The 23,523-nt window shown below is 37.1% G+C and overlaps 1 protein-coding gene across 4 annotated transcripts in view; it reads left to right on the forward strand.

Annotated features, from left to right (window-relative positions):
* The window catches only part of PIK3CB (phosphatidylinositol-4,5-bisphosphate 3-kinase catalytic subunit beta), a 195,992-nt gene that overhangs the window by 100,162 nt on the left and 72,307 nt on the right, over positions 1–23,523 (forward strand). For all 4 annotated transcript variants that reach the window (XM_078071249.1, XM_036092139.2, XM_036092140.2 and 1 more), the window contains 3 exons: positions 4,376–4,555; positions 7,968–8,138; positions 9,037–9,114. In XM_078071249.1, coding sequence (XP_077927375.1) covers positions 4,376–4,555; positions 7,968–8,138; positions 9,037–9,114 — 429 coding nt within the window. The remainder of the gene's footprint in view (positions 1–4,375; positions 4,556–7,967; positions 8,139–9,036; positions 9,115–23,523) is intronic.

Below are 23,523 nucleotides of genomic sequence, written 5' to 3' on the forward strand. Positions count from 1 at the left end.
AATAAAAATAAAACCCCAAATTCATTATTATTACCAGTACCATTTCATAAGTGAATAAATATTTCACCAACAAAAAATAAGAATGATGATATCAGAATAAAGGATGGTTAGCATACTGATCCCTCATACATGCATTTTTTTTGCCCTTCCGACTTATATAAAATATTCATTTTGCCATTTCATCATTACTGCTAACGACCAACATTAGGAAGCAGTATGTAGGAACACTAAACATGAGATGAAGTGTAACAAAGTACTCATATAGGTTAAAAAATGGTTTTACAGGATAGTTAGGGGGCAATATAGACAGTAGTTGCTATGAAAAATGTGAAATTTTAGATGACCACATTGTCAGCATCATACAGCTTAGATTAGGGCTCTTAAGACTTAGCAAGATAAATATAATCATGGAACTATCATGTTTCAGTTTTGAAGAACATTAGTCACAGCAGCCAGATCAGAGAGGCGTCATTTTTAATTCCAAGAGTCATAATTTGTTAAGGATACCAATAAACCTGAGGATCACTTTCAAACCTGTGTTTTTTTAACCTCAGCCAGCATAAGTTATATGAAATAATTGTATCAATTAAGGGAGAGGGGCACATGGCATTTGAAATAGTCTTCTGTGTGTTAGGGAACAGGGTGGGTTGTGGAGAAGGAAGAAGGAGGTGGAGACTATACTTTTGGGGAATTTCAGAGAATATATCAGAAGCACGGGCAGCAATGTGAGAAACAGTGAAGCCCATACGGTAAAACTATGAAGAGTAAGTATTTCTTCGCCTGTCTAGACATTATCTGAATATCTGATACAGACGTAGTCACAAATGAACTGTATCCCTTCCTGCTAAACAGAAGTTTCTGTCCCATCCATATGCGTGTCTTTGTTGGGTAGTCTCTCATGTAGCTGTTCGTAAGCATTGAGCAAAACAATGCAAGTTGACTCCTCAGGAAAATTACAGGTCTTTTAAAGGTGCAATATTTTGTGAAGTATTTATTTATTTATTTATTTATTTATTTATTTTAAATTTTTTTATTGTTTTTGTGAAGTATTTAAAAGAGATGTTGGAAAATTGCTTGATACAGGAAAAACCAGTTGAGTTCTGACCAAGTCAGCCCAATTAACAGTTGATGTGAAGAAAATTAACATGGGTGATGAAACACACCAGTAGTTCTTCAGAAGACTTGAATGTAATCATCATGATATTATGATTGGTCTTTAAAGGAAAGTTTCGAGCTCTTGGTACTATATACAGTTCCATTATGCAAATGTACAGTTGACCCTTGAACAGTGAGAGGGTTATGGGTGCCAACCCCTCCATATCCAAAAATCCACATATAACTTTTGACCCCCACAAAACTTTCCTCCTACTAATAGCCTCCCACTGACTGTAAGTCTTACTGATTTATCATAAATAGTTGATAAACATATTTGTTATATGTGTTGTATACTGTATTTTTATAATAATGTAAGCTGGGGGAAGAAAATGTTATTAAAATCATAAGGAAGAGAAAATACATTTATGGTATTATCCTGTATTTATTAAAAAAATCCATGTAATTAAGTGGACCCACGCAGTTCAAACCCATGTTGCTCAAGTGCCAACTGTATTTCCATTGTCTCAGTTGCATCTCTCTAAGAAATGATGATGAGGAATGTCTTTCACATACTTATGAACCATTCATATTTCTGTTGTGTTTGTTTTTTGTCTATTTTAAAATTGTATCATGTGTGTCTTGCTGATTTGTATAAGTTCTTGGTATTTGGGGGTTAGTGAATCTTTGTCATTCATATGTGTTGGGAATGTATTCTCCCTATGTGTGGCTTATCTTTCTTATTCTTTGTTTTGCTGGTTTTATTTTGCTTGCTTTTTATCCTCAAATTCTAGTCAGTGTTCAGATTTTCTCAGTTGTTGTGTTATACACATGTATACACACATAGCATATCAAGTTCAACATTGCTTTGTATGAAATAACATCAATTTATGTATTTCTATTAGATATAAACCTAGAAACAGAATTGGTGAGTCATGGGTGTATGTGTGTAATCGGCTTTTAATAGATAATGCCAAACAGTTTTTCTTTTTCTTTCTTTCTTTCTTTTAAAGATTTATTTATTTTGAGAGAGAGCGCACGTATGCAAGCATGCTTGCACAAGCAGGAGGGGCAGAGGGAGAGGGAGAGAGAATTCCAAGCAGACTCTGGCTGAGTGCAGGGGCTCAGTGTGAGGCTCAATCTCATGACCTTGAAATCCCGAACTGAGCTGAAACCAAGAGTCGGTTCCTTAACCGACTCCGTCCCCTCAGGTGCCCCCCAAACGGTTTTTCAAATTTATATTCCTACCAGAAATATTTTGAATTTAGTTTCTTCACATCTATGCTAACACTTGATATTGTCAAATTTAAAAAATCTTTTAAAATTTGCCATGTTTCTTTTCATTGAGTTTTAAATTTCACTTAATGTGTTTTATTTCTTGGAGTTCTCTTTGATTATTCTTCAGATATATTTGCTCTTTATTAGTTTTCAAACTACCTTTAATTCTTGACACACATTAACTAAGCTTGTTTTATTTTCTGAGTATTACTTGTAATATCTGCAGTTTTTCAAGCCCAGTTCTGATTTCTGGTCTTTTTTGTAAGTTCTTGCTATCTGATAATGAGTGTGTCCTCTAGTTTTGTATTTCTAAAAAGTTTATTTATGGGGGCGCCTGGGTGGCTCAGTCAGTTAAGCGTTTGCCTTCCGCTCAGGTCATGATCCCAGGGTCCTGAGATCGAGCCCCGCATTGGGCTCCTTGCTCTGCAGGGAGCCCGCTTCTCCCTTTCCTCCCCACTTGTACTGTCTCACTGTCTCTCCTTCTCTCTGTCTCTCAAATAATAAATAAATAAATAAATAGTTTATGAAATAGAGAGTAAATGGGAACTTTAAATAATTTTATGATATATTACGGAGTATAAGGCCTTATTATTCAGACCTGTGCTATTTAAGTGGAGTAGCCACTAGCCACATATGTACATTAATTTTAAATTTAAATTAGTTAAACTAAGTAAAATTAAAATTCAGTTCTTCACACTAGCCACATATCAAGTTTCTCAAGAACCACTGTGGCTAAGAGGCTGTTGCATTGGACATTCCATTTTTAAAGAGTTTTATTGGGTAGCACTGCTTTAGACAGTTATGACCATTTGTGTTATGTTAAAAAAGTATCATATCTCTTTGTGACTCTCTTTTTAAAGGTAGATTACTTTCTAAGGTAGATGAAGGTTTTGAGGTGGATAGTGCAAGGAAATTAAATAAGAAGCTATATTGCTCTTTAGGAGAAAGATGAAGAATTGCTGAAGTAGAAGAGTGTTATTGGAGATGGAGAGGAGGTGACAGTTGGCAACCCAAGGATATGAGATCATTGGTATCTTATTGGGAAGTGAGACTTCTCAAATGACTCTGTGGATCCTGGCTCATATGCTTTGATGCATATTGCACCAACTCATATAGAAAATTAGGAAAAAAAGGGTAAAAAAACGAGAGAAAATAGATTGGAACACCCAGTAAGTTTAGGTTTAAAATGTTGGAATTTGAAGTACCTTGTGGAAAAGGGAGATGACTTAACTTAGTGGAAATAGTGCAGAAGCAATCTCCAGTCAGTACGGGGAATTTTTTAACAATCACAGCCAGAGTAGCAGTTGGCTGCTTTAGGAGATGGTGAATTTTCTTAAATTCTTGGTATGTGATCATATGGTGGGAAATAATTTTGCTAGATTATGAGAAGTTTCAGATGTTAAGTAATCTTTAATATCTGTACATTTGGGATTTATGATGAGCAGATTTGATAATATTCAATCCTGACTATATCCTCATTTTGCATTAATGAAAGCTTGTTTCTTTTTCCATGTTTATAAAATTGGACTGAATTGTTCAGTTATAATTTAATTGTTATATAGATCTCTTCTTACTAGTGACAACATAAAATTCTTAGTATGGACTACATTTGAACAACTACAGGTTTTTTGGTATCTTTTTTAAAGAAAGATATTAAAACTATAAAGATATTCACTGAGAAATGTATTTGATCAACTCTCTGGTGGTAAACTTTCGTTAAATATACACTTTAGTTAAATATGAATCTTACCTGTGGGATCTGTAGCACTTTGTATAGTGTAAGATGACTTGCAAATTATCAGAAATCTTAATTTGTTGTGGACATATTATATTTAGAAAATAGGAAAATGTACTGGAATGTTAAATGTAAAGTGTATACATATGTAATATATATATGTACATATTATGTATGGCTATATACAATATAGTAATAAGTATAAATGTAAAGAGTGGGTTTTTTCAGCACAAATATAAAATTGCTCCTTTTTTCTATCCCCCTTTTTAGGATGTGTTTAGCTTTCAAATATCTCCTAATATGAATCCTATCAAAATAAATGAACTGGCAATCCAGAAACGTTTGACTATTCATGGGAAAGAAGATGAAGTTAGTCCCTATGACTATGTGTTGCAAGTCAGTGGGAGAGTAGAATATGTCTTTGGTGATCACCCACTCATTCAGTTCCAGGTATGTGTATTAACTATCAATTTTCCAGAGAAGGGTGTGTGTGTCTGTGTGCACATGCATGTGTGTATTTAACAATTTAAATTTCTGATAAAAATGTATTGTTATAGTCAAGTATTTAGAACCTACAGAAAATTGTACAAAATTAAATAATAGATACTCATAATCCTACCTACCTCTGAGATAACTATTGTTAAAATTTTGGCATGTTTTTGTTGTTTACTTGCAGTTATACATATATATATTTTTGGCATAATGATTATATATTTAATGTATGTATCTAAATGTTTCCTTTCTACTTTTTTGGTTGTTTCAGTGTTATATCATCATTTCCTGTGGCATAATGAATTATTTTTTATTTTTTATTTTTTTAAAGATTTTATTTATTTATTTGACAGAGAGAGACACAGTGAGAGAGGGAACACAAGTCGGGGGGGTGGGAGAGGGGGAAGCAGGCTTCCTGCAGAGCCGGGAGCCCGATGTGGGGCTTGATCCCAGGACCCCAGAATCATGACCCAAGCCAAAGGCAGATGCTTAATGACTGAGCCACCCAGGCTCCCCTCTTTTTTATTTTTTAAAGCTTTTATTTATTTGCGAGAGAGAGAGTGCACAAGGTGGGGGGGCAGAGGGAGATGGAGAAGCAGACTCCCTGAGCAGGGAGCTGAGCAGGGAGCTGGACGAGGGTCTCAATCCCAGGACCCTGGGATCATGACCTGAGCTGAAAGCAGATGCTTATCCGACTGAGCCACCCAGGCGCCCCGGCATAATGAATTCTGAATAAAATTTGCTAATGCCTTCTATGTTATCATATAAACAGTAATTAGGTAGGAAATATTCTGGGGGAAGTAAAATACAAGATTTTTATTAAATGGTTACTAATTTTTTTTTTTTTTTTTTAAAGATTTTATTTATTTATTTGAGAGAGAGAATGAGAGAGAGAGAGCACAAGAGCGGGGAGCGGGAGAGGGAGAAGCAGACCTCCCGCCGAGCGGGGAGCCCGATGTGGGACTCGATCCCGGGACTCCAGGATCATGACCTGAGCCGAAGGCAGTCGCTTAACCAACTGAGCCACCCAGGCGCCCCACTAATTAAATTGTATAAAAACTTATTTGTGATTATCCGTTAACAAGGTCTTAATAAATTTTCATTGTGAATTAGAAAACTTCAGTTTCAGTCTAACATTTTATATGTATAATTGCCCTTCCCTCTGCTTTTTGTTACTTCCATATATGGTAGAAAGTTTGTAAGCATAGGGTCTGACCATCCTCAAAAGCTTTCCTCCATCTTTGACATACATATTTCCATGCAATCATGAGTTCCTTGAGTATAGTGCCTCAGATTGTTTTTGGAGTAAAGTGGAGTTTAAATAAGGTAAGTGAGGGGCGCCTGGGTGGCTCAGTTGGTTAAATGGCTGCCTTTGGCTCATGTCATGATCCCAGGGTCCTGGGATCCAGCCCTGCGTCAGGCTCCCTGCTTGGCGGGGAGCCTGCTTCTCCTCCTCCCCTGCTTTTGTGCTCTCTTTCTCTGTCAAATAAATAAATAAAATCTTAAATAAATAAATAAATTAAGTAAATGCAGTGCAACACCCCTCCCCCACCATGAAGTGTGCTATTTATCAGATAGATCCTGGCTTTGCCTTTAAGAAACTTGAAGATATTTTTGTTGAAATTACATTTGGAGACTAAAAAATGGTCATTGCATAAAGAATAAAGGCTAAATGCCAAGTTAGAGGTAAATAGTAACAGGGTTTTAGAAAAATATGTCATTACTCTTGTTTTTTATTGTTTTGTTTTAAGCAAGGATACAGGCATGGCATATATTAAGTGATGGCTGACAATAAGGAGCTGTGATTTTTTTTAACCTTAATTAGTGGAGGGCATATTATTTTGCCACAACTAGGATTTGTGGGGTTTTTTGTTTGTTTGTTTTTTAGGATTTGTTATTATAAGGAAAATTAAAGGCTTGTATACGTTTTGTACAGGGTCATAGGAGAGAGAAAGTATACCATGTAGGTAAAGGAATGTGAAGGAAGTATAATGATACATATTTCATAGTGAAAAATTTTTGATTGAATATATTTATCATAATATGTAACTCCTACTTACAGACCATTCTGGAATTTTATATATATATATATGTATTTTATTTATTTATTTGACAGAGAGAGAGACAGTGAGAGAGGGAACACAAGCAGGGGGAGTTGGAGAGGGAGAAGCAGGCTCCCCGCGGAGCAAGGAGCCTGATGTGGGACTCGATCCCAGGACCCTGGGATCATGACCTGAGCTGAAGGCAGTCGCCTAACCGACTGAGCCACCCAGGCGCCCATTCTGGAATTTTTTAAAATTTCAACAAAAAAGTATTTTGTGGCTCTGAATTGAATATAATATGTTGAATCTATATAGGAAATTTATTCTTCTGAGGAAATATTAAATTTCTTTCTATTCAGGTGGTTAAGCATCCCCGGTAATGTGAATAACCACCCCTTTTCTTATATGCCTTTGGAGAGTCATTCTGGTCTCATGGAAATAAAGCAGAGTATCAAGCTAAGATGGCCAGTATGTTTTTGCAAGGGAGATAGTAATGCTTGTCTTCTGGAGCCCTGTTCTGTAAAGGTACCAGGTCTGCCTCAGGGATCCATGGGAAATTCTAAGATGACCACCTCAGGATGTGAAGAAATGGCCACATACATACTACATGTCCACTTTTCCTGACTGATTGGTCAAAGCTTGCACTGTGATATCACAGTCTTTACCAATCAAGTCCCACCCTTAGAAAGGTGAGCCAGTTGGTCAAAATGTTAGGTATTAAGAGCAAAGAGAAGGCAAAACATCTAGACTGAGGTATATATTTCTTAAAGGTTTAGCAAAAAAAAAAAAAAAGGTAGATTTAAAGATACCAGCTATAAAGATGCCAGGTATGTAACTTAGCTCTTCTGACTTTTAGTTCTTTCATCTATTAAAGGGAGGAAAATCTCTCTTATAGTGTTGTTAGGAAAATTAGCTATAAATATAAAAAATAGCTAGTTCTTAGGTACTTAGGTGTTCAATTAATGGTGGCTATTTTATATTGTGATTTTAATTTCTCATATTCTTGACATTAGTTAAGATATTTTCATAGTACATTGGTATAGTGGTGTTCATTTAATATTATTCTTATGTCGATTTAAGTATTTGCTTGAAATCTTTTTTTTTTTTTTAAGATTTATTTATTTGACAGAGACACAGTGGGAGAGGGAACACAAGCAGGCGGAGTGGGAGAGGGAGAAGCAGGCTCTCCGTGGAGCAGGGAGCCTGATGGGGGCCTCTATCCCAGGCCCCTGGGACCATGACCTGAGCCGAAGGCAGATGCTTAACGACTGAGCCACCCAGGCGCCCCTGCTTGAAAATCTTTACCTTATTCTTTCTTGCCACTATAGTATATCCGGAACTGTGTAATGAACAGGACCTTGCCCCATTTTATGCTTGTGGAATGTTTCAAGATCAAGAAGATGTATGAACAGGAAATGATTGCCATAGAGGCTGCCATAAATCGAAATTCATCAAACCTTCCTCTTCCTTTACCACCAAAGAAAATGCGAATTATTTCTGTAAGTTTCATGTTACCTTTGGTAACCCAGAAAGCATGTTAATTTTGTTAGGTTGTGTGCTTAAGCCTCACATATTTTCTCTGCTCACTTCTCCTTCTGTGAAAACCAATGCACATTTGCCAAAGATCCATTGCCATTTATTGGTAATTACCTTTCTAGCTACTATTCTTTTTCCTCAGCTCAAGCTACATATAAATGTAAATATGCTATTTCTGGTTTTGGTGTTATTTTGGTATCACAAAAAATGACACCAAATTAGAGATTTCTTGAGAGTACAGCCAAACATAGACTTCAGTGAGCAATTTGAGAAATTTGAGACATTCTAGTAGAAAAGTTAGATGTGCAAAATAGTTGATGTTCTTGCATATTTCATTTCTGTCAGCTTAGCTATGATAGTATTTTTGGTATAACTTGCCTTCTTCTTACTAAATACTTTTAGAATTTAGATATATCAAAGATATCATTTTTTCCAGAATATAATATATTTATATAAAGCAAATCCTAAGTTTCTGTTTATTGATTGGAACGGTTAACATTTTTTAATAGTTATTCAGTTTTAACAAGTTGTATGTTTAATTTCTCCTTGATGATTAAGATATTAACTGTATATTAATTTAAATGGTCAATTCTTAATTCATCCAAATCTTTAATACTATTTGTTTATGGTGTTTAATTTAGTGAATCTCTTGGCAGTATTGGAATGCTGCCTGTGTTTTGCCATAAGAAATAAGTGCTAGTGGTTGTGATGCTTAATTTAGTATATGTGATTTTCAGTTGTTAGTTCAGAGGTCTGTTTTCATTATTTTGCTAATGGACATGAGAACAGATAAGATGATTTCATTGCTAGCATAGAATATTTATGTCTTTAATTAAAATACTCTATTTCATTCTTTTGCAGCATGTTTGGGAAAATAACAACCCTTTCCAGATTGTCTTGGTTAAGGGAAATAAACTTAACACAGAAGAAAGTGTAAAAGTGAGTACTTGTTAAGATTTGAGTTTTTTTTTTTTTTTACCTGCTCCATTGTTATTATTTTTGAAAGATTTATTTATTCACTTTAGAGAGAGAGAGAGCACACATAAGCACTTGAGCAGGGGGAGGGGCAGAGGGAGAGGGAGAGAAGCTGGCCCCATGCTGAGCCCAGAGCCAAATGCAGCCTGATCCTAGGACCCCAGACCATAACCTGAGCGGAAACCAAGAGTTGGCCGCTCAACCGACTGAGTCACCCAGGTGCCCCTATCTGCTCCATTATTTGAATAACTTACTGATATGAGTGAGTTATTCACTCAAAATGAATATTCAGTGACTGTTACATTGGAGATTAAATCTTCCCTATATTGGTCAATTACACAAGATAGAATATGGTGACTTAATATAAGACAATTAAGGATTTTTGTTTTAAAGTATTCTTTGAATAGTTGGAGATGTACTGGATATAGTGACATTTTTCCTGTATGTATTATGTAAAAGAACTTGCTTTAGATCAGGAATTCAGCAGATACAGTTTAAGCCAAAACTATAGGTCACAGATTCTTATGCAAGCTTAACTCTCCTTTGTCAGCCTTGTTTAGAGCTGCACTCAGCCTCCTTTCTCAGACCTTTCCCTTTCTTTTAAACTTGTTGAACACAGAGAAAATGCAATACCATTTCCTGGAAGAAAATAGTTGACTACATTATGGACCACAAGTTGTTAACACCTGGCGATTTATTACATAACCCCATACAATTAAGTAAAGATTTAACAAGGCTTTTTGTCTCAAAGTTAAAGCGCGCATTTTCCCCTATTTTGCTTGGCAGGAAATTAAGTGAATAGTTTTGTGATCCAAGAAAAGATTCACTTAATTTGAGATATTTGCTGGCATGAGGATATATTCGGGAACACCTTGCCGAAGATTATACCAGTGGCTTGCTTTTATAAATGGACTTTAAAGATTCTTTGGTTAGCTGTCATTAAAATAGGGCTTTTGGGGGGGGGGGGCTCTTATTTTCTCAGCTAGGATTTAATTTTTAATGAGTATGCTTATGGCCAGTTAGCCTTTGTTTTCTGTTTTAGTGGTAATTCAATTTTTTCCTTTAATTTAAACTTTCCTTATTAATTTTTGTCTAGTTGCAGAAGTATAACATGATTGTTGGGACAGGTTAAATAGTTCAAACACCATGAAAGAAAAAAGTTACTGATCTTTTTTCTCTTACAAATTGACTTGAAAAAGCTTCCTCTTATCAATTTTCTGAATAAGCTTATATAGGATTGATATTATTTCTTCCTTAAATATTTGGTAAGATTTACTCCAAGCCATCAGTCCCTGGAGTTTTCTTTGTGGGAAAGTTTTTTTTTTATTTAAGATTTTATTTATTTGATGGAGCGTGAGCATGAGTAGGGGGGAGGGGTAGAGGGAGAGGGAGAAGCCAACTCCGCTGAGCAGGGAGCCTCATGCGGGGCTTGATCCCAGGACCCTGGGACCCTGAGAGAGAGAGAGTGGGAGACTGAGCAAGTGTGCGGGGATGGGGCAGAGGAGAGGGAGCGAGAGAATCTCAAGCAGACTCCCCGTTGAGCATAGAGCCTGACGTAGGGCTCCATCCCACAACTCTGAGATCATGACCTGAGCTGAAATTAGGAGTCAGATGCTTAATCAACTGAGCCACCCAAGCATCCCTAGGAATTTAATTTCTTTAATGGATAGTCAGGTTTTCTACTTCTTTTGTGTCAGTTTTGATAATTTTTGTCTTTTGAAGAATTTGTTCTAAGTTGTTATACTTTTGGCATTACGTTTATAATAGCCCCTTAAATTAGTTCTCCATTGCTGTTTAACAAATTACCACAAACCTAGCAGCTTGGATGCCTATTTATTAGCTTGCATTTCTGTTGGTCAGAAGTCTGGGCATGGTGTGGCTGGGTTTTCTACTTATGTTCTTGCAAGGTTGAAATCCAGGTTAGTTGGGTTGTATTTCTTCCTGAAGGCTCTGGGGAAGAATTTGCTTCCAAGGGGATTCAAGTTACTGGCCAAATTCAGTTCCTTGAATGTTGTAGAATTGAGGTTCTCATTTCCTTGCTGGGTCTTGGTAGGGGATTGACTGGGGATTACTCTCCATTACTAGAGGCATCTTTCATGCCTGACTATGTGGCTCTCTCTATTTTTAACTCTATAGAAACAGAGAATTTCTCAAGCATCAAATCCTCACACTTTGAATTTCTTGCCAGGAAGAGCCTGGTGCCTTTTAAAGGGCTCACCAATGCATCAGGCCCATGAAAGATAATCTCCTTTCCTTAAAGTCAGTTATGTCAAATAGTATAACCTAATCACAGGAGTGAAATCCATTATATTTAGAGTCCCAGAGATCTTAAAGGGCACATGAATGTCTTGACCAGGTGAATGTGCTTAGAATTCTGGAGCATATTGCTTCCTGATCAGTCTTTTCTTAGCCCTGTAGTGTTTTACTTTTCAGGTATGTATCTTAATATTCAGGAGAAGCCTGAACTCAATGCTGTCCCAAATCTAGAAGATGACATTAGTGCACACAGAACTCAAGAAGCCCCCTAGTTAGAGCTCTAGGGGGAAAGAGGTTGTCTTCTAACTCTCAGAGAGAGTGAGAATTTCCCTACTTTTCCCCTCTGTTACTTGTTTCCTGTTCTTCTCTGTTGTCATTTGCCCCAGTTTCTAAGAAGTCCTGTGGGAGCAGTAGCAGTGGTGGCAGTGGCAGCAGCAGCAACGATGGGGACAGGCCTAAAATGCAGAGTTGAACCTTCTCTGATTAGAGGAGTTGTAGAGAGAATGGGGCAAATCCTCACAGGCTTTTTTTTCTTTTTCTTCTGTTTGGCAGGAAGTGTGGGTGAATAAAGCTTTAGCTTTCTGGCCGGGTGATTAAAAAAGGGGAGCCCTAGGCAACCAAAAAAATACTTGGATGATTGAAGAGTGGGAAGAGCTTGGGAAAGCAACTCCTTAAAGTTGTTTATGCTTATAGGTTTATTCCTGAGCTGTACTTAATGCGGATCTGAGTCTGAACTCCTACGTACTTTGAAAACAGAACTGTAGCATATGCACCCACCAGGTCTCAGTCTGGTCACTGTATGCTGCACACAGAGGACAGATCCAAGAGCTCTGCAAAGGATTTTGAAAACTGAACTGGTATTAGAACCATAGCTTCAAGGGGCTTGTTGCAACTTGTAGTCTGAACTTAACCATTGTCTCCTAAAACATCAACATTCTCTGTAGGATATAAACAAAACCCAGAGTCTTATAACATAGTGGTCATAATGGTCTAGGATGCAATTTAAAATTAATTGGCAAATAACCAGGAATATCTCAAGTTCTATGGATAATGATAATCAATAGGTGTCAGTGCTCAGACGACATAGATCTTAAGTTATTATGTATAAAAATGCTCCAAGTAAGGGCAAACACAATTGAAAGGGATGGAAAAATAGTTTCAGCCAAGAAATAGAAGATAAAATGGGAACCATATGGAAAATTTAGAACTGAAAAATACAATAACTTATCATTTAAAAACTCATTGAATGGACTTAGTAGTGAAATGGTAATGAGAAAGGAAAGAGTCAGTGAATTTTAAGATTAATAAAAATAATTTCCGGGGCGCCTGGGTGGCTCAGTCGGTTAAGCGTCTGCCTTCGGCTCAGGTCATGATCTCAGGGTCCTGGGATCGAGCCCCACATTGGGCTCCCTGCTCCACGGGAAGCCTGCTTCTCCCTCTCCCACTCCCCCTGCTTGTGTTCCCTCTCTTGCTGTCTCTCTCTCTGTCAAATAAATAAATAAAATCTTAGAAAAAAAAAAATTTCCAATTTGAACAAAATAGAGAAAAATGATTGAGGGAGAAAAAAACTCTTCATAGCTTCAAATACCTGTGTGTAACAATATCAGAAGGTTGAACATGTGTAATCTGAGTTCCAGAAAGAAAAAGAATACAGTTCAGAAAAACTATTTAAAGAAATTATCATTGGGCGCTTTCCTGGTGAACGACATAAATATAACAGATTCAAGAAGCTCAATGAACCACAGATAGGATAAACCCAGAGAATTTCAAGCTCATGTACATCTCATAGCACGCTTAGTCAAAAGTCATAACACCTCATAGCCTACTTACATGGGTGTCAGCACACCTAAACTGTTAAAATATATATATAACCTCAGGAAAGAAGGAAACTATCTTAATTTTTTTCTCTTCTTATCAGTGCCTGGAACGCTAATTAAATATTTGTGTTATGAATTAATACATTTTAGTGTAACTATCTCTAACATCTTTATATTCTTAGTTAAAGATAGCGTAACACTCCTCCCAAAAGCCAGAACAAATCTGCCTCTTTACAAAGTGATGCCCTTCATGAAACCATGGGAATTTCAGCTTATTCATCTCACTTGACCTTTTTTTTGTGTCTCATATCTAAAGGTAGAAAGTAGTGGATTTTGGCCATTATTACTGAACAAGAAGGAAATTAGGTGTAATGTTGGGAAAAAGTTTCATGTCTTGCCCAACACAGAAACATTTTTAATTGTTGAATTCAGGAATTGTGTGTGTAGCTTTGGCACATCCTTGCTGTAGCACAGTGGAAAGTTCTTTGCATGATAAAGCCTGCCTTTTCTTGTTCTCCAAATGTTCTGGGGCTTGTGAAAAAGGGTCTCTGGAAGTTTACTAAAGTTGGACAATAAAACATGACTGTGATAAGCATGATGGTGCTTTAAAATTCTTTTCACAGCCTGAAGATGATTCAGACCAAGCATCAGGGAATGGGACAGTTTTGACTAAATTCCATGTGATGCAAGTTCAGAGTATAGTTTTGCTTACTGATTTTTCTGAAAACAAAAACTTCTCTTTAATTCTGCTACTATGGGAGATTCTAAGTTCAGAAAACACAGGGGTTTTTTTTCCACTTTTTTTTTTTTTATTGTATGCCCATACAACTTTTTAAAAAATTTTATTATGTTATGTTAATCACCACACATTACATCATTAGTTTTTTTTTTTTTTTAAAGATTTTATTTATTTATTTGACAGAGAGAGACACAGCTAGAGAGGGAACACAAGCAGGGGGAGTGGGAGAGGGAGAAGCAGGCTTCCCGCGGAGCAGGGAGCCCAATGCGGGGCTCGATCCCAGGACCCTGGGATCATGACCTGAGCCGAAGGCAGGCGCTTAACGACTGAGCCACCCAGGCGCCCCACATCATTAGTTTTTGATGTAGTATTCCATGATTCATTGTTTGCGTATAACACCCAGTGCTCCATGCAGTACGTGCCCTCTTTAATACCCATCACCAGGCTAACCCATGCCCATACCCCCCTCCCCTCTAGAACCCTCAGTTTGTTTCTCAGAGTCCATAGTCTCTCATGGTTCGTCTCTCCCTCTGATTCCCCCCCCTTCATTTTTCCCTTCCTACTATCTTCTTTTTTTTTAAAACATATAATGTATTATTTCTTTCAGAGGTACAGGTCTGTGATTCAACAATCTTACACAATTTACAGCGCTCGGGATAGCACATACCCTCCCCAATGTCTATCACCCAGCCACCCCATCCCTCCCACCCCCCACCACTCCAGCAACCCTCAGTTTGTTTCCTGAGATTAAGAATTCCTCATATCAGTGAGATCATATGATACATGTCTTTCTCTGATTGACTTATTTCACTTAGCATAATACCCTCTAGTTCCATCCACGTCGTTGCAAATGGCAAGATCTCGTTGTTGTTGTTTTTGATGGCTGCATAATATTCCATCATATATATACCACATCTTCTTTATCCATTCATCTGTTGATGGACATCTTGGCTCTTTCCATAGTTTGGCTATTGTTTCCACTTTATTTTAAATGTAGGTCACTTTTAGTATTCTTGTTTGTTTTTAACTATGTATCAACTTGAATTATTTTAGCAAATTACTAGGAGATTTCTCAAGTAGATATATAATCTTAATGACTTGGTCTTAAATCACACTTTGACTAATTAGATAATGAGTAATATTTCAACACATTTCTTCAGAATATGCAGGGTCTCTTTTTTTTTATTGTTACCACCCATGCTTTGGTTAGAGTCTTTATTATTATTCTTTTCTGGATCACACCCTTTGCTGTTGCTGTTTATAGCTAGTATAGAACTTTTCGAGTTCATTATACTTGAGTTTTTTTGAGCTTTGTAGCCACCTGATCCATAATTTTACTTCACTCCTTATATCTGAATTCTGTTAGAAGTTGGTTGTTGGAATAACAGCTAGCATTTTTTGTTTTGGTTCTTTAAATACTAATATTTTTTGACTACTTACGGAGTAGACTCCTATATGTTCTTATTCTCAAAAATTGTCAAAAACCAAGAGATGCTAACATTTTCAAGTTTAGCAATTTAAGTAGCTTGTTTTTATTACAAAAACATTGAAAAATATTCATTTCTTTAAACTTGTAATTTTTCTGAATAAAGTATTCCGAATTCAAAAGGTGATAAATTCGTAGGTCTCGTAAATGTTCAGGGTCACCAAGAGTAAGAACTGAATAGAATTTTTATCCTCAAATTCATTCTGTCCTATCATACAAAAGATGCAAAATGTGTCTTATGTATGTTTTGTTTTATTTATGATTTACCGAATCTCACTTTACAAATGTTTGAGCTAAGTGTACGTGTGCTTGATCCCTCTCTGTCTCTTTGTCTCTGTCTCTCAACATACACAGTGTCCCTATACAAAATTTTGACTTTTTAGAAAATAATTGAGGATATTTAATAGTCAAAAAAGTCAGGAGCAAGATTCACAGTAAGTGAAGTATAGTAAGATCCTCCATAACTGCTTGTTGTTGGACTACAGATTTTGCTCTCTTGCAATATAGCTAGTGGTCAAAACAAAGAAAACATGATCAGTTATATCAGTTATATTCAGAAACTCCTAAGATAAACAAACTAGTTATTCATGGGTTTGGAACTCATCCTGATACTACTATAAATTGAGAGATGTTAGTGGTTCCTTCTGAAGGAGACACAGTAGGAGATAAGAGTGGGCACCAACACCCATACTAGCATCATTACAGTAGATAAAATAATGTTTCACATCTTTCTTTTTTTTAAAATTTAAATTCAATTTAATTAACATATAGTGTATTAGTTTCAGATGTAGAATTTAGAGATTCATTCATTTTTTTTTTTTTAAAGATTTATTATTTTAAAGAGAGAGAGCACATGGGTGGGGAGAGGGGAAGAGAGAATCTCAAGTAGACTCCCTGCTGACCGCGTAGGCTGAAGCAGGGCTCCAAATCATGACTCTGAGATTGTGACCTGAGCCAAAACCAAGAGTTGGACGCTTAACCAACTGAGCCACCCAGGCGCGTCTCACATATCTTTCTTAAAGTTATTTATTTATTTATTTATTTATTTATTTATTTATTTATTTATTTGACAGATAGAGAGAGAGCACAAGTAGGCAGAGCGGCAGGCAGAGGGAAAGGGAGAAGCAGGTTCTCTGCTGAGCAGGGAGCCCAATGTGGGGCTTGATTTCAGGACCCTGGGATCATGACCTGAGCCGAAGGCAGCCACTTAACCAACTGAGCCACCCACGCGCCTCCACATATCTTTCCTTTATAGAATCTTTTCACTGGCTAGACTTAAAATATAATATTGACAGTACAATAGGAAAAGTCGTTTTTTAAAAGATTTATTTATTTCGAGAGAGAGAGAGAACGCAGGCAGGGAGGGGCAGAGGGGGAGAGACCCTTTTTTTTTTAAATTTAATTTTATTATGTGAATCACCATACATTACATCATTAGTTTTTGATGTAGTGTTCCATGATTCGTTGTTTGCGTATAACACCCAGTGCTCCATTCAATACGTGCCCTCTTTAATACCCATGACCAGGCTAACCCATCCTCCCCACCCCCTCCCCTCTAGAACCCTCAGTTTGTTTCTCAGAGTCCATAGTGGGAGAGAGAGTCTTAAGCAGACTCTGTACTGAGCGCAGAGCCCAGGACCCCAAGATCATGACCTGAGACGAAACCAAGAGTCAGAGGCTTAACCAGCTGTGCCACCCAGGCACCCCAGGAAAAAGTCATTCTATAAGAGACCAAAGTAATTCAGTCTAGGTATTATACTCAACTATGTGATGGTTTATCTTTAATTGAATGGTAATATTTGAATTTCCCGAAGAAATAAATATATTGTGTATCTTTCAGGAAATTCTGTACGCATATTTTTACCTCGAACTGGGTTTTGGGTAAGGTTGAGGCAGCAGAGACTTTTCTGTGGCCATTTAAGGTCAGGTGAGCCTAGAGTAGAATTAAAGTAGTCTTAGGAACATGAAGTTCCTAAGGGGGGGATCATGTGTGAATAGATGACAACCCCCACCCCATCCCCCAAAGATCTTTACTTGGAGGTTTGTGGAGCATCAGGTGCATATGAAGCAACCTGCATTTTTCTGGGAGAAAAATACTCTTTAAACCCTTTACTTCATCCCAACATATATGCCATCCTCAATCTGCCCACTGACATGACTTCTCAATTTAGTAACAATGATCTGTAGTTGGTGAGTATTGGATTCTGATTTTTTTATTAGCTACATAATTTGATCTTTCTCATTACTTTCCTTACCTTATAAATAACAATGGACTAGTATTTCATTATTCTAATATTTTATCACTTCTAAATAGTATAGATTGACAGACAGGAGGTATCCATCAAAGCATGTCATCTTCAGGTAACAGAAAACCTAACCCAAAAAAGAGGTTAAATAGGGGTTTTACATTATTTTTTTAAATAGTTTTATTGAATATGAGGAAGGCTCATCTTATAGGAGAGTAAATGGTTATGCAAGTTTTCAGCAGTTAATTAAAGGTAAGAAATGTTCTTGCAGTGATGAGAGAATAATTTTACATTTGAGACTGGTCAGTCATGGTGCTGGTTGATCCCAAAACATGTAGTATGGAGGAAAGGCAGGTAATTAGGTTTATCCAGGATATGGACTTTGGATGAATGTGAGAGAGAGGCACATTGGCAGAGTTTTGGTGAAGGCAAAGGCAGACAAAGGTGATAGAGAAAAGCGGGGATTGGGGGGAAGTGTTGGTCACTGAAATGGAGGCCTTAAAGAGGGCAAGCAGATTTTCCTGTAGGAGTGTCAGAGTGAGTTGGAAGGGAGGTGGGTAGAGAGTGAGATGTAGCAGTTAGTGATTTGGAGATGCTAGGGTGTGGCAAAGTCAAATTCTGGATGTGTTTAGGTTTGTGTGGCTGAGGGGAAAGAGAGGAAGTACTATGGAGGTTTTGAGGTCACAGAACTCAGAGGTCAGATGGATTGTTTGCTTGAGGCATGTGGGCCTTGCCTCAGCAACACCTCTTAGTGTTTTTCCTCTCATTTGGATTCTTCACGTCTTGTAAAACAATTACTGATATCCCCTTTTAAGAAAATTGAAAAAACTGTACCTCCTTTGCTTATGATTCTCAAACTGTTGCCTGTAGCCCAGATAGCTCTTCAGTTCCAGACTCCTGTTTTCACATCCTCAGTACACATTTCTAAAGCCAACTTTATTTATTGTCCCCCAACTCACTCTTAACTCCTTTAACTACTTTTCCTCTTATATTTGGTAAAGCAGCTGGAGTCGCCACTCTCCCTTACCTACCATATTTAATCAGTTGATCACACACTGTTGATCCTACCTCATTGAAATACTTTACTATCCATTTTTTCCTCTTTGTCTTCCTGAACATTTCATAGTTCAAGCCTTTACTGTCTCTCCCCGAATTACAGCAACAGCCTCCCGCCACTGATCTCCTTGCCTCTGTTTTCATACCTTACCTTACACCCAGACTTTTACCTTACCTGAAAACAAAGTTGTCTTTTAGTAGTTTAAATTCTTTTTTTTTTTTAAAGATTTTATTTATTTATTTGACAGAGAGAGACAGCGAGAGAGGGAACACAAGCAGGAGGAGTGGGAGAGGGAGAAGCAGGCTTCCCGCTGAGCAGGGAGCCCGATTCGGGGCTCGATCCCAGGACCCTGGGATCATGACCTAAGCCCAAGGCAGACGCTTAATGACTGAGCCACCCAGGTGCCCTCATCTTTAAAATATTTTAAAAATTATTATTCTAGAGAAAGTGCCACACAAAATAGCTGGATGATCTAAATTTAAGATCCTAAATACAGGCATAACACCAAATGCTCACAATCAATCCAAAACTCATTAAATTTAATGCAAGTATGAGTGAAAATGAAAATCATTTTAAAAACAACCTTTCAGGGCGCCTGTGTGGCTCAGTCAATTGAGTGTGTCACTCTTGATTTCGGCTCAGGTTATAACCTCAGGGTCGTGGGATCTAGCCTTGCATTGAACTCCACACTCAGTGTGGAGTCTGCTTGAGATTCTCTCTCTCCCTCCCTCTGCCCCTCCCCCCCACTCGCATGTGCACACACACGAGTGCTCTCTCTCTCTCTCTCTCTCAAATAAAATCTTTTTTGAAAAAAAAAACCCATTCAGGGTTACCTGTTTTTAAACAGTGTCAAAATTTAAATAAGTAAGTAATAGACAATGTCAAGCAACTTTTAAGTCCATGTCTCTACACTACTTTAAATGCTATTTCCCTGTGTTCCCCTAAATAAAGCAAAATGTCTGGGGATTCATTTTTACTCTGTAAAGAATATAACAGTAATTATAAAGAAGGAATTATACAACAACACTTTTACGAAATCTTTGCATTTTCCTTTATGCTGTACTCAAAGTATCTAAACTATGAGACACTTACTATACTAGTATTTTTAATAGCCATGACAAAATAGGAATAACAATTATTCTATAAAGAAAACTGTAATTGCCTATAAGAACCAAATTATTTTCTCCTAAGCAATGAAGAAATGGCGCCATCATGAAATGCTCAATAAATGGCATTTAGTGTTAGTAAAATTATATGGGAAGTAGGAAGAGCACAAAGTCCAGATTTCGAAGTTTTCTTTTCCTCCCTAATATACCTCAGGAAGATTGAGCACCAGTTTATAAACAAACTGTGAATGGTAATTTTAGCTTATCAGGAGGTTAGGAAAGGTTCCACCACTATCACACCAGTCATTATCTTAAAAGGAGTTCAACAGGAGGAAAGGAAAGGAGTGCCTACTGCCTGGGCAAAGACAAACTCCCCTGGCATGCCTTAAGAACTGAAAAAAAAACACTGTGGCACAGCTAGAGGCAGATGGGGGCCACGCTGGTGGTTGGGTTGGAAAGGTGCGCAGCAAAGTCATTGCCAATTAAGACTACTAAAGAGGAATAGAATTTAAACCATTGAGGGGTGCCTGGGTGGCTCGGTGGGAAGCCTGCTTCTCCCTCTCCCACTCCCCCTGCTTGTGTTCCCTCTCTCACTGTGTCTCTCTCTGTCAAATAAATAAATAAAATCTTAAAAAAATATATTTTAAAGCTAACATTATAAAATATAATCCAAGATCACTTAAGAGAATGATAAATCACCAATATTCTTGCTATCCTACCATAACTAGTTTTATTTGTATTCATTTCTTTGCACCATCAAAATGTGAATATGCTTTTAGTGCATATGTATTGTCTTTTTTTATTTTATTTTTCATTTAAGAGTACATTATAGGGGTGCCTGGCTGGCTCAGTTGGTAGAGCATGTAACTCTTGATCTCAAGGTTGTGAGTTCAAGCCCCACATTGAGCATAGAGCCTACTTAAAAAAAATAAATCAATATATTAAAAAATTTTTTTTAAATAATAAGATTACATCATAAACCAGTTTCCCCTTGTATTACAATATAGGTTTGATTATGGATTGAAAGTAAGAAACATGAGTGTCTAAGTAGATGCTGGCACCATTCTCATTATGATTAGTTAGGTTCTAAAGAAGATTTTTGTTTGAGTTTGACATGGGAGAGAAATGCAAAGGTTTTATAGCCTGCTGGGGAGGGGGTTTTTCCAATTCAGAGAAGCAAAGGAGCAAGGTCTAAGTACTTGGGAAATTGGAGCAAGATGGAACTAGAGGTTTTGAGTAGGAGGAATAATCCCTTTTCTGTGAAGTTGAAGGGAATCAGGTGTGTGTTCAGATAAAAATTCTTGGTGGCCTGAGAATTTACTGCAAGTGCTTTTAGCAATTTTTTATAATCCCTATTACTTTAATCTTTACTTATCAGATGGATTACTATGTAATAATAATCCATCTGTATTTGGAATAAATAATTTTCTTCTCTTTAGCTTGAAATTTTTTTTAAAGGAAAAATTCAAACATACGCAAAAGTAGAGAGAATAGTGTAATAAACTTCCGTGAACCCAACACCCAGCTTCAGTAGTTATTCTGATAGCTTTTTAATAGTTTTTCTTTTTAATTAGGTTTTTAGTGATTTAAACATATCTAACCCTTTAATCTGCGTTTATTTTTATTTTAAGATTTTATTTATTTTGAGAGAGAGAGTGTGTGGGCGAGCAGGAGGGAGGGGCAGAGGTAGAAGGAGAGAGAGAATCTTAAGCAGACCCCACACTGAGCCCAGGTCATGGTCTCGGGGTTGTGAGATTGGCCCCACATCAGGCTCCGAGCCATCCAGGCACCCCAATCTGTGTTTATTTTGCAGGAGTTAGATAAATGAATACTGTTGGTTAAAGTAAGCCGTTCTTGCCCTGTTACATTATGAAATGTGTAGTCTACTAACCTATAGTTTTAGTTATGCAATTATAACATAATTTTAATAGCTTTTAAAATAATTCTAATATAAATATTTATAATTTTAAAAATTGATGGTATTACTTAAAATTTTGTATTTCTATTTAAATATGTTTCTATTTTTAGATAGAATGGGTATTCTTTTTTTTTTTTTTGTAATTTTTTTTTTTTTTAAAGATTTTATTTATTCATTTGAGACACAGAGATACAGAGAGAGAGAGCATGAGCAGGGAGATAGGCAGAGGGAGAAGGAGAAGCAGGCTCCCTGCTGAGCCAGGAGCCCGATGTGGGGCTCGATCCCAGGACCCTGGAATCATGACCTGAGCCGAGGGCAGATGCTTAACCATCTGAGCCACCCAGGCGCCCCTAGATAGAATGGGTATTCTTGATACTCCTTTTCAAAACAAGGATAGTAACTCTTCTGATAAGTCAATTTTTATTGATAAGCCCATTTTAAATTAAAGATGAACCTATATATTCACATGTATTCATTTATTCAGTAAACAGTAAATTGAGTACTATAGTATGCTAATATCACATTTGAATAAATCAATATAAAAACATTTGACCATAAAGTATTTCATTAAGTCAGTCTGTGTTTTGGTATTGTTTTTAGTTCTACTTTCACCACTCACTTTTTAACTTATTAGTCAACCAGTTGTACTGATGTATAGTTGACACACAGTGTTAAATTAATTTCAGGTGTACAGCATAGTAATTGTACAACTCCATGCATTGTGCTATGCTCACTACAAGTGTAGCTACTATATGTTACCATACAACACTGTTACAGTACCATTGATTATATTCCCTATGCTGTACCTTTCATCCCTGTGACTTGTTCATTCCGTAACTGGAAACCTGTACCTCCGCCCCTTCACCCATTTGCCCATCCCCTTCCCCTATCCCCTCTAGCTACCATCAGTTTTTCTCTGTATTTATGGGTCTTTTCCTGCTTTGTTTGTTTTTAGATTTCATAGATAAGTGAAATCATGTGGAATTTGTCTTTCTGACTTATTTCACCTAGCGTAATACTGCTTTGATTACTTCAGTTTTGTAGTGTATCTTGAAATCTGGGATTGTGATGCCTCCAGTTTTGTTCTTTCTCAAGGTTGCTTTGGCTCTTTGGGAGTCTTTTGTGATTCCATATACACTTTAGGATTATTTGTTCTAGTTCTGTACTACTCACTTTTAAGTTTAGAGATAATTGGGTTATGTCATTTAAAAAACTATATAAATGAGTAAAATTTTCTTGGACATTGCACATATGTCCTGCATCACTCTGGACCTGTGTCTTTAGGAAAAAATGAAAAACAATGATGTGTAGGATAGTTGTAAATATGGATAGAATATCTTTAAGAAGGTGGCCTAGGTGACTCAGTTGGTTAAGCCACTGCCTTCGGCTCAGGTCATGATCCTGGAGTCCCAGGATCAAGTTCCGCATCAGGCTCCCTACTCAGCGGGGAGTCTGCTTCTCCCTCTGACCCTCCCCCCTCTCATGCTCTCTCTCTCATGCTCTCTCTCTCAAATAAATAAGTAAAATATTAAAAAAAAAAAAAAGAAGGTGGCTCTTGTAACGACCAGTTTGTACATTATTTAGAATTAGAAAGAGACTTTGGAGACATTTTCTCCATCACTTACTTTCCAATTATACAGAAGAATAAGACAAGACCCCAAGTAAATGCAGTCAGTGGAGGTGAGCATATGATAATAGTTTTTATACTTATGGTCTTGGTTTCTATTGATCTGTTTATACCATTGAGA

This window comes from Halichoerus grypus, chromosome 1 (assembly GCF_964656455.1).
Source record: "Halichoerus grypus chromosome 1, mHalGry1.hap1.1, whole genome shotgun sequence".
Classification (NCBI taxonomy): domain Eukaryota; kingdom Metazoa; phylum Chordata; class Mammalia; order Carnivora; family Phocidae; genus Halichoerus; species Halichoerus grypus.